Genomic DNA, 12,469 nt, shown 5'->3' with positions numbered 1-12,469 from the left:
TGACATTTTAAAATAACTTTATTTTTGAACCTCTTTCAAAATTATGATTTAACATTGTCAGAAATGAAATGAGAAACTTAACCAGCATATTTAGTTTTAAAAGCATTTAATGACATAGCATATATTTAACAGATAGGGTAAAAGTCTAGAGGTACAGTTCGATACAACTGAAAGCCAGTTCCAGTACTACTCTTGACTACAGGCCCAGTCATTGAAAGTTCATTCCTATTAAATGTAATTTTTGATTGTGCAGTAAGATGAAAATTTTCATTACAATAGTTACAGTGACAGAGAAATGCACACTATGTATCAAAGAGCAAGGTAATGTAGCAAAATTATAACACACAGTGCTGCAGCTGACAAGCAAGTAACCATTTGAGTAACATTACTTTTCCAGTAAATGCTTCAGTTCCACTTTTACACTTATCAATGACTTTAAAGGGTTTATTATACATCTAGTCTTATTATACTTTGTACTAGAATTATCTGAAACATACAATATAATGTATTTCAGCAAAAAAAATTTGAAATTACAGATTATTTAAACTGTATCAGCCTGCTAATCCACCTTGTACACCAACATTCTCATCTGTCGTACTCGATGCAGAAAAGCTCCAGGTCGTGTTAATAATCAATGCCAGGATATAAATGGTTTGTCTGTAAGTTAATGCATACCTGCACTCTGTTACAGCAAAGATAATGCGCTATCATCATTTTAATAAATGTTAGAATTGTAGTGGGAGGCTCTACTAGTCAAGACTCAGCATAACAACCTTAAATGGAAGTGAACGTTTCTGAAAATTTGTACATTGGTTTTTGATGTGCACAGTAGATTCAAAAGCACCGCTGCCTTGCATACCAATAGCACTAGGAGTGGGTTATTTTCCAAGACAGCCTCACAAAATTGAGGAACAGTTTAAATATTAAGATCTAATCTACATTAACTTCATTTTAAAAAACAAAACAAAACAAAAACAAACCCCCCAAACCTGGTCCTCCCTCTCCTACGGAACCTGCCCAATGCACCTCATACATTTGTAACTTTAGATTCTTTTTTTTTTTGTTGGCTTTTTATTTTAAAACGCTCTATAAATAAAAAAATGTCAATCACATTGAGGAACATGAGGCACAGAGAGTAACGTATTGGTTCTGAGCTCGCATGCTGGAATTCCACTGGAACGGTCAGAGAAGTGCAGTATGTGGAGATGGAGTTCACTTCTTTTTACCAAAAAGGCTGAATCTTTTCTCTTTGTCTTTCTCTTTGTCTTTCTCCCGCTTGCCAGGGCTGGACTCGCTGGTTATCGTGACGCTGGCGGGCAGGGTCTGGGCACGGCTGGAGGCTGGAGTGCTCTGGGTGGTTGGGGACACTTCAATTTTGTCAGAAGAGATAGCTGATGTGATGGCCTGAATCCACGTGTTCATCTCCTCCTTCAAGAAGTCCCAAAGACAGGAAGTTGTTACGACCTCTGTAATTCACATGCCCTCTCTAATTCACTCAACAAGTGGGAAATGGGAAGGAAACACAGTGCTAACTCATCATCTGGCACTCCTCGATTATGCACCTGCAGAAGACACCTACTAGAAGCTGTATCTGAAAAGCCTTGCTGCCCTGGTGGTGCCAGTGGGAGCATCTGAAGCTACACATCACACACACATGCACGAGACTGCAGACCAGGAAACTGCCACACACTCCTGAGCTCTTAGCAGCTACTTTTTCCTGGTGTCCTAAGGCACAGATACCACATCAGAAATAAAAGAACAAGAAAAACAAACTTACATCGTCTTTGGCTTGGAAGAGGTATTCGTTGCCATCAGTCAATCTGTAAAGAAAACAACCATCATGAACTGAGCTTAGCAGTCATACTGCTTCAATTCCTGCTTGTTCAGCCACAGGACATAATCCAGCTGAGACACACGGGACTGCACAAACAGCAGGACAGTCACAATATCTACATGTTCACAAGTACAGCCGAAGAGCTCCTCTTTTGGTGTCTGTACTGTCACGCAGAAGCCACCCACACTGTGTACTCTGCTCTCTAGACACTCTCAGGAGAGCAGAGGTGTTCCAGGAAGTTAGGATGCACCGCAGAGCTTGCAGTCTCCAGCAGCTGACGATTGCTGTTTCAGTACTCATTCTTTCAGACAGAAGTTTTGTCTTTTGCAAAAGACAGTATAAAGGTTTACTCCATAATTCAAAAAGACAGAAGTAACGGGCAACACCCAGAGTTTTCATGGCTATTGAAGGAACCTTGCAAAATTCTGCAGCTGTCATAATTGCCAGAGTGGTGATTCAAGGTCTCATACTGTGTATTAGTGATGAGCAGCTGCCTCTTCTCATACTGAAGGCTCCCTTCTATTTCTGTGCTGATTTCACTCAAATGGTTTAACTGGGATACATTTAACAATGTATAAAAAGACATATATGAATTAAAAAAAGGACTGAATAACATTACATGTGGCTTTTGAAAATGTAGGAGGCAGGGTCAGTGGGAGCTGTGCTTGGAGGCTTCCTGATCTTTCTCCACAGAAAGAAAGAGATTTGAAAATCTCTTTATGAAATGGAATCAAGCATCAAACAGCAAAATAACAGTGCAGACCTCAGGAAGAATATAATTATGCCTTGCTTTCTTCTTCAAAAAATTAAGAAAATATTTCCAAGTATACTCTCTGTAGATGATAATTTGAGCATTCTGAGAGAGATCTGCCTGCACATAAGATCTGTAGAGAGCTCAGCCTCTCAGGTGTTCAACACCCTCCTTCTCAGCCTGGAGAGACAAATTGGATGTGATGAGCTGATGACCTCTCTGGGACCTCTCCTGATAAGAAAATATGCGACCCGCAATTACCCAAGAGCCCTAATACAGGTGACAGGGTCCTGCAAGAAGAAGGGCAATTGATTTTTCTGCCTAACTTTGTATTTGTAGCAGAATATCCTTAACATTATCAATTCAGAGATGTTTAAAAGAGTATAAAGGATGAATCAGACAGCTGCAGGCCTGTCTTCAAGAAAGGTACATTTCCTTAAATATTTGTTACATATTTCCGTATATATTCGCTATAAAGCAAATTTCCATGGATATGGATTCTATCATCTTTAGGGGATTCCTATATGAATCTTAAAGAAAAAAAAAAAGAAAAAGAAAAGTTCCATCTTGGAATACACAAACTGATCAGCTGATATTGAGAGTCTCCCTTCACAGATTCACCTAGCAGCTGTGCAATAATAAAATATTTTTCACTGTTGGCACTAAAAGACTGATCTGTAAAGCGGAAACGGTAGTTCAGAAGAAAAGGCTTATTTTTTTTAACCTCTGTATTTTTTTTAACCTCAAGTACTTCACATGCTTCAAAATTAAATGGTCTGTAACTACATATTCTAGACCTGAAAATGTGATAGATGTCTTCAGTAGTCTGCTGAATCCGTTCTGAAAAAATTAAAGAGGCTTGACTTTGAAAACAGCAGAACCATGACCACTCACCTCTTTTCAATCAGTTCCACAGGGAGCAGCTGAAAAGCCTTGCATTTTACAATGCAGGCTCCTAACTCTAGGCAGACACGTCTAGTCTTTTCCAGATGGGAATAAAGTGCACAGAATATTTTGATACTGTTCTGTGCTTGCTACCCTTGATAACTAGACCACATTGCAGTGTTGGGAAGAGCTTGTTGAGAAAAGCAGATATCGTAGTTAATAATTATCGTCAGTTCCCAGGCTGGATCCTCCCATGAATTCACACAGTGAACACATACATGACACCTGAAACGAACGGTAAGATCCTTCAACAGGTTTACCTTAGCTTGAACACATGCTTCTTCTTTTTATAATCGACCGCTATTTCACAGACTGCATCTTTCAAGCTGACAGGAATCTCATTGTGGTAGGGGATGCCAGAAGCAGCAGCTTTTGAATCCTTGTAGAAGCCCATCTCTTGGTTGTTTATGACACAGTACACGTTATGCCATGATCTTCAACACATAGAAAACAACAAAAGTATTTATAAATCTAATGCTTGTACTTGCAGAATGAGAGAAACCAAACACAATTATTTCTATCAGATGATGGAAACTAGTTCAGTCTGAAGATGTGAATACAGCATACACTGTCCTGTAAACCACAGACAGCAAATCCTCCCATAAAAGCATGGCTTCAAGACAAAGGTACTGACTTCGAGCCAAATGGAACAGAGATTTCCAGAGCTCTCTTTGACAGCACATAAGCACATCCTAACAGGGGGAGGACTGTTTGGAAGACTAGGCAGTTTGCATATTTGGGAGAGAAACCGACTGACCTTTTAATGACTATGATTTACTGGAGAAGGAATTCTCACTGTGCTGCAAACCAACTAACAGATTGCATGTGACATCCTTGATTGTTACAAATACCCTCAGCAGCATCACCCCCTCATTCTCTAATACAGCCATAAAAATCAATGACTACTAGAAATAAGAGTCCCTAGATATTAGTATTGGTGGCTGTCACTGCCTCAAAGTAGTTCTCTGGCATGAACAACTCTAGCTGAACCAAAATTGCAGTACTACTGTATTCATTTGTGATCTGCACTCAGCTCTGCTGAGTACTTCAGCTCCTACCAAATCCCTCAGATGCTGATGTAGCTGAGGCAACATCAAAAAGCCTCAACATTTTCCTCACCAGCCAAGTCATAAATCTGGTTTCAAGAGCTCTCTCAGGTCACAAAGGACCCCAGTCTGCTTTTCCAGCACAGACAGAAATGTCAGAGTTTTGCCTGTTTCAGAACTGCAGAATCAGGTCCTTAGGAATGGAATCAACTCAGGCACACAAAATCATATTCACCCACTTTTCTCTTCTGAACAGATTATAGAGTAGGTGGAAAGTGCTAACATGCAAACAGAAAATGTCAGAAGAATATGGACATTTCTATTCTCACACCTACATGTTTTTCTTTTCTTGTAGTAACGTACAACTTGAGAGATCTGGAATCAAATCCCACTAATGCCACAAATTCATCATGTGAAGTAAGAAAGTCACAGTATCTTTAATGCCTCAGTTTTCCACCTGAATATGGCCAACACTGCGTTTTCTACGATGTATCTTTAGACTGCAACTTCAACAAATCTACAGCTCAACCATGTGTATGCAGTTCCCACAACAACAGAGGCATAAGCTTTCAAGGTTGCTAGGAACTATGAGATGACCAGAGCAGCAAGAATAACATTTCTCGTCTTATACCACGGTGAGTTGGAATGCAACTATCTGCACTAAGCATCGAGTACTTTACCTGCTTGAGGCTTTCTTGCTGTGTGTCTCCCATTCATGTTTGCGGTGTAAGAAGCCTTCCATCTGAGCTGAAGGAATCTCCTGTGTTTTGGCTGGTAGGGTAGCAGCAGTCTGGGCCTGAATGGCGGTCTTGGCTTTGCGGTCTGCTGTCGGAGAAGGAACAGGACTGGACTCTTTGGAACTTGTCCTCTGTTCTGCAGCTCCATTGACCATTTCATTTGTTTCTGCAGATTCTGCCACCTAGGAACAGTGGACAAAAAGGTAAGCTAGAAGCCTCACAACACTGAGGTATCGTGCAGTTAACCTGTTTCCCTGCGCAACGTGGCTGTGTATAAACTTTGCCTGGAGAATGACACAGGCCAATAAGATCTTTCTCACACTCCACGGAGACACAGAAGGCCAAGGAAATTAGAAGGTAGGAATGGATTAGTACCCATTTTATAGGTGGAGAGACTGGGAAATCAGAGCAGCTAAAGACCAGTGTGAATTTTACTGTGCTTTGCTCTGTAAATTCATATTCTTTATATACTGTTATTCCTAAAATTAGAGCATTCAAATCTGTTGCTAAGTACTCGAATGTTTGGAACAGTAACAATCACACTTTCTGCAGACCTAGATGAACAGTAGAAGTTATACACATCAGCCACCTTAAATACACTTATGGCATTACGGGAGTATTAAAAATCTATAAAAGATACTAACTATGAACCAGCAGAAAAATATGTCAAATTTGCCCAGGAGCAGTTACAAAAACCTGGATAACTTTTTTTTGTTTCTGTAAAAGCTCCTTTCCCGCTTTCCCCATTCCCCTAGTGACACAACAAAATCAAAACATGCAGAAATTAGAAAGATTACACCATGCATTTCAACTCCACCATCCCAGTTAGGATATTGGATCTTAAAGACAAGGGAAATGAGGTCATGTGTCAATTTATCAAGGTCTTTTCAGGCTTTCATTATTAGGTGGATTGGGTTTTTGTTAAAGGAACTGAAAACCACCACAGTCACACAACATCACACAGCTATTTACCCCCAAACAAAGACAGAACCAAGGCCTTGCCCATCACTTGCTTTGTTGATCGCGTTGCCTGTCGCACTGTGATCGAGATAGCCTAGAGAGCAGCCGTGTTTCCAGCAGCTCTGACTGGTCAAGCTGTCGACGTCTTCAGGAGCCATTCATCCAAAAATCATTAAATTGGAATCCTAATGGCTATAAGCTTTTGAAATGCAGCTTGGTCCCAGCTTTTTTTTTACCTTGTACCATTACTTTGACATGTAGAGCCATTGGTAGCAGCTCAAGAATTACACAATTGTGTAATTGTGTATTGTTATTATTAGCAAGTTACTAAAGCTTAGTGCTGCTAACGCTCTAGTAGATGACAAACATTCTGGACTGGTTTTATGCAGACAAGCAGGTATTTGTGAATGGCACAATTAGACATTCCCACTTCTGCACATGGCCTGGACAATTCAAAAGCAGCCAAATTATTATGCAACAAACTAAATTTTGCTACCATTTGCTAGAACTTCTTATACCTGCCAAATATACAGTATTGTACCTTTACACCCTTGCACCTCGTATATTGATCTAGGGAGATCTAAGTGCCAACTTGCTAGGAATATGGGAAGGATTGGTTAACTGCCTTTAGGCAATCCGAATCTCCAGAGTACAGACACTACATCACTGAAACAGGGAGAGAATCACAGCTCACATTCCACTTCAGTCATATCTATTTTATTCTGTCCCTAAAGACAGGCAGCCTTACAGCTTAGTTTATGAGAGGAAACATCTACTCTGCACTACATCTACCTATCAAGTGTTACCCAGCAGAAGTAAGAATCAATGATACTGCTTTTTCACACTTAGGATAAATCTAAGCTGTCACATCTCACTGTTTGTACACAAATCTCAAACTACTACAAAAAGGTTGCATTAAAGGGGGTAGAGAGTAAATAGATGAGGCTGAAGATTACCATACACTGCCAGCACAGCCACCATGACACAGACAGTGAAATAACCAGTGATTCACCAAAGAAAGCTCAATTAACTATCACCAGCGCTGATCACCAATGGCCAACAGATAGCGTTCAAGAAAAAGGACAGCCCTTTGCAAGTCTTTTGACCAGTGATGGTTACTGAACTTCCAACTCTGGCTTTTCAACTGGCTGGATCCCTGCCTGAGATTCAAGAAAGTTACATTTTCTGTAGCCATACCAGCAGGATGTGAAAATATTACTGATTCTGGGGTACCTATAACCACTAATCTGACATAAAACAGACCAGTTTAAAAACACCAGCCACTTAATGTGTGTTTATGGGAAACAACACATAATTTAGTGCTGCAATCTGCAACTCTGTGGTTTTAGATAACTGCCAACCTGAATCACACCATCGGACCTGGAACATCTACTTAAAATTCTCCTGACTGTAAAAGTGCTATGAAAAGCTGTTCTGATGCTCTTTCACGTTTTATTTCCTTTTCATGTGTTATCTACAATTAACAGAAAACAAGCAAAATAAATCTGAATCATAAACAGCTATGCGAAGAATGTGTCATGAAAATAGAGAAAAAAACAGGAGCTAAACAAACTTTAATGGAAACATGCGTCAAGCATGCACAGACAACACAACGGAAGACAAACATTAATAGCGAACTGTACTGTTACAACACAACAGTTATCACGTACACAAATACAGTTTTCTTAGCCGTGACTGAGATTAGTTGCAAGTGCTTTAGTGGCTGGCTAATGACTGCTCCTGAGATATTTAAATCAGGACTATAACATGCAACAAGACAGCTGGTGACAATGACTGGTGCCATCTCTTTGATTTTCAAAGTGCTTGAAGCAACATTATATTCGTCAACTTAAGTCTGTGCACCACAGCTTAAATAATAGAGACGTATTTGCCTTTTTCAGATGCACACAGATGACAGCCTATGTATTGTGCTGGCATAAGTACCACAGCCATGTTTTAAGCCAGTACCATAGGCTATAATAAATAGGTGAAATCTTACATTGCTAGTGCCTAAAACTATGATCTTCATTGATGACTGAGTTTTCTTCATCATAGAAGAGTAATTTTAATATATAAGTGTACTAACATAAGTAAATAGGTGTATCTGTAAACATTACTTTTACACAGTACTTTTTAGCCAGAACACATCTGATGGCTTCCCAGAGGGTGGGGTCTCAAGCTACAGCTATGCTGCTCTGAGAACTGTCATGCAGGTAGAAAGCCAGCGCTGGTGCAGACAGTCACCAGATCATCTGCATGAATTTATACAGAATTTTAAAAAGCATTAAGAAGCTTTATGGTGTTACCCTGACAAAAGAAAAAAAAACATGCATCATGAAGTGGAAAGGCAAGTTACTGCAAAAGTAAAATTACTGAAGCACATCCTTTCAATCACCTGTCTCACTTCACAAGCTCAGCCAATACAGAACAATTCAGCTGCGCTGCTCAGCTAGTTGTCAGAAACTGGAATTCTGATCAACTTCAGCATTCTTGCACCTCAAATCAGAAATAATACAGCTATGTGCATCTGATGTATTGCAACACAGGATTCAGCAAACTGAGCTAAAAAGCTCTCATGAAAGGCTGAAGTGCAGATGGCAAAGATTAACATGGAAATGCATTATGTACCATAAAATAAATAAAAAAAAAGAAGCAAACAGGTGTTTCTTAAAGCTGTGGTAACCAACAAGATGGTGATGATCTGGGATGTGCTTGCAGACCACACTGCGTTCCTTTGCACAGCTATATATACTTTCATAAACGTAAGAATGTACAACAGACAGCTCACTTCATCGTTTAATATCAAAGATGAACTGAAAGGCTTTATTTAAAGGAAGAAAAAGGTATAACTGCTTTATATCCTACAGCAATGACAGAGTCTGCATGCAGACTAAAACGTAGCTGGGATGGGCTGCTTGAAAGATAAGCTTGTGCTGAAAGGCACTTCCTCCCAGGGTCCTGGACAGGAGCCTACGTTTCCTTTGCAGTACGGGCAAGAGTCCTGATATCCACTGGGCTGAGCCTGCCACGAGCCTTTCCTGCACTTAATATGACCTTAGAGAGTGAGATTCAAAGACATAAGAAAAAGAAGTGCCATTTTTCGCACCACTCAAAGCATTAATCGAAGCAAGCAGGCTTTACAGGAAGGTAATGGAGAGAGAAGCCAGTTCTCAGCTACTGTGTTGCTTTAACTATATATACATATTTACTGGCATCTTTGTGGCTGCACATTAAGATTCTTGGCATGCATCCTGACTCCGCTGGGACACCCCCGATCAATTAGGAATGAATAAGGCATGGACCATTCAACCTGCATTGCTACATAAAATAAAGAGCTGGGATCTTTGACCAATGTATTTTATTTAGTTTTTAAAGAAAAACATCACAACCACTCCATCAGGGTCTGCACCCTACTCTCCTTTCTACAACTGTCTCTCCAGTGTCAGTAAATGGAATTGTTGTAGTGTAAACTGGACAGGACAAAGCAAAATGGAGCCCTAAATTAGATATTCAGCAAGACGACAACTCTTCATGAGGACTAAATACCAAGATAAATCTAGATACTAGTTTTTAATGTTTTATTTCACCTTTATTTTTATCTGTTGTCAATGAGTCCATTCTGCATGGAATGTTATACAACTAACCTTACGGCTTATATTTGTCAATAGTTACAACTCTCCCCTCCCTCCCAGCCTTTACTGCCAAGCTCCCTTGCATGTATTATTTTTGGCCTTGCAAATAACTCACTTGCTAATGCAGCTGATTTAATAATGTTGCCGTGCTGAAACCTGTTAGTATATACTCGATGCGTCATACCTGTCAGATTCTAGTTCTCTTCTTCATTATGATGTAATCTCATTAAATCTCAATTACTCATAAAAAGGACGATTTAGCTGGAAAATCTTAATACTATTAGCGACATGAAAAACTCACAGTAAATAACATGAAATAAATGTGTCACCTTAAAGCAACTGAGTGTCAGTGGGGAGATTCAAATAAACAAGGATTAAAGTGAAGTGAATATATCTCCAAGGGGCTGCTAATTAAATAAAAGTCAACTGATGGGAAGGAAGAGAAAAACAGCAGGAAAATCTGAAGCCAAAAGATTAAACCAGTACCAGTAAACCATACTGAAAAAAAGGTGTCTTTTGCTGCAAATGATTCTGTATGTCACAGTCCAGACCACGATCGGTCATTGGCTGTCCGTCTGCTAATAAAGTTTTTGTAGTTTTGGTAGGTTTGGGAGCGGTAACTAACCCGTGGAGATTCCTGGTCTGATGGCAAACCATTCTGGGAAACCTGTTCTCCTTTTGTTCCGTCCCTGTTGGGAGAGAGGGAAAAAAAAGAAGTTGTATTAAGCTCTTGAAAGTCACCCATCTTTTTTACCACAATGAGATTTTCCTACAGAATATCGCACACTTCAGAAATTTAAGCAAGTTCTTCAAATCCTCAAGCCCAACTGAATCAATCCAATGTTAAGTGAGATCAAAACAGGTTTTCCTGACAATTACCCTACATAGCAATCCACTTCCATCACACAAGTAATTTTATAAATGTCATTGTTCCATGAATGTGGTTTGAAATCTATCTGTAACAGATGCTCACTATAGAAGAAAGTCAAGACTGTTCAGAAATTCGAATTCATAACACAGGGAGGTGTAAAAACAGCAGCCTCTTTTTAGTACATCTCAGCAGCTGTACACTGCATCATGATGAAAAACCGGAACATTCAACTTAGCAGTGAATTCAGATTTCTGGGAAAGGTCCTGTCCCCATAAACTACACCCACCACATCTTCTAAAAAGGTCACATTACAAAACCATGACTCTCCTTTTACAATGCATCTTCAGCCTGAGAACTCTAAAGAAACAGTGTAAAGCACGCAGTTTAGCTTCCCACATCCTGGGCTTACCATTGCTGCTGGGTGTCTGCATCCTCCGCAACCTTCGGACTTGGCTCCGGAGTGGGCGGCTGTCTCTTCCTCTCCTCTTCCTCTTGTTGTCGACGTACTTCCAACAGTTCCAACTGAGAAATGAAACATTTTTGTGTATTTAAAAGCACTGCGTGCTTTTTCGGGGGCATATCCAGAAACTAAAACTAAACTTTGTACATTTTTCTGAACCATTACTGAAATTAAAGTTTGTTGAAATAAAATTTGAGGGCATCATATTTAAAAAGTACTAATAATGCAAGGTTTGTTGCACTAGATTTGTCAGTAAAGGCGTGCAGTATCAGATCCTTTAACACCAAGCAGACTGCCTGGCTAGCAGCTTGCCACTCTTTGTTTCTTTCCTAATTCATTCTATTAGGACAAAAATAAGACAAACAAGAAAGCAGCCCAACCTATTAAAATATTGACAAGTGACATCCTCTTGTCCACTTGCCATACACAGAAATAGCATTCCACATCTGAATCCCTGAAATTAACCATCTAAACAAAACCAGTCTGATTTCCAAAGATAAAGAGAAACTCCAGTTCATTTTGTCTGCAGCTGTGACACTCAGTGCTTATGAAAAATCAAGCCACTGCAATTTTAGTGTCTAAAGTAAAATTATTCTCCAAAGATGGTAACATGCTCTCCGAGCACTAATTACTGGCATTGCAGCTGTGCTCATAATGATTTTTTGTGGGGGTTTATTATGTCTTGCTAGGGGACAATACAGCCTTGTACTGAAGCAGTCAAAACACAATAAAGATTTTGTCAACTCCCCCTCCCCACTGTCTCCTCACACTGTTGCCTTTAACTAAAAATCATTTCAAGTGTTTTGATCTGGGTTTTCTTCCCCCAGAATCTCCCTTCCCTTTCAGCAGTACAACCTCTACAGCAGAGGGCTGAAGCAAACTGCTCAGCCCTTGAATTTGTTCCTGGGCCATCACTCCTGGGCCTGAGACAGCTTTCATTAACTACTAAGATCATTTATCACTTCAGCTTTCCTTGCAGGTTGTTGGGTTCAAATGAACCTGAGAGGGTTTTAGTATTGCTAGGAACATGAAAGTTCAGGCCCTGGGAGATTGGCCTGGGTTGATTAAAAACCAGATCAACAAGTGGAGATTAGGCTGGTGATGCTGGGAATTCTTAGGCTGAAAGAGGGGAGATTTAGGTCAGATAGTAGGAAGAATTTTTTTCCTGTGAGGGTTTGAGGCACTGGCACAGGTTGCCCAGAGAAGTCACGGATGCCTCATCCCTGAAGGTGT

At 40.0% G+C, this 12,469-nt stretch overlaps 1 protein-coding gene across 1 annotated transcript in view; it reads right to left on the bottom strand.

Moving 5' to 3' along the window:
- Positions 1-12,469, bottom strand: part of SPTBN1 (spectrin beta, non-erythrocytic 1) — a 56,204-nt gene continuing 43,735 nt past the window's right edge. The window contains exons 29-34 of the mRNA XM_009560968.2: positions 11,186-11,298; positions 10,531-10,594; positions 5,257-5,495; positions 3,791-3,964; positions 1,778-1,820; positions 1-1,428 (exon numbers count right to left, since the gene is read on the bottom strand). Coding sequence (XP_009559263.2) covers positions 1,213-1,428; positions 1,778-1,820; positions 3,791-3,964; positions 5,257-5,495; positions 10,531-10,594; positions 11,186-11,298 — 849 coding nt within the window. The 3' untranslated portion in view covers positions 1-1,212. The remainder of the gene's footprint in view (positions 1,429-1,777; positions 1,821-3,790; positions 3,965-5,256; positions 5,496-10,530; positions 10,595-11,185; positions 11,299-12,469) is intronic.

This window comes from Cuculus canorus, chromosome 3 (assembly GCF_017976375.1).
Source record: "Cuculus canorus isolate bCucCan1 chromosome 3, bCucCan1.pri, whole genome shotgun sequence".
Taxonomy (NCBI): domain Eukaryota; kingdom Metazoa; phylum Chordata; class Aves; order Cuculiformes; family Cuculidae; genus Cuculus; species Cuculus canorus.
The sequence above is the reverse complement of the archived record's forward strand: the minus strand, read 5'-3'. Positions and strand labels throughout refer to the sequence as shown.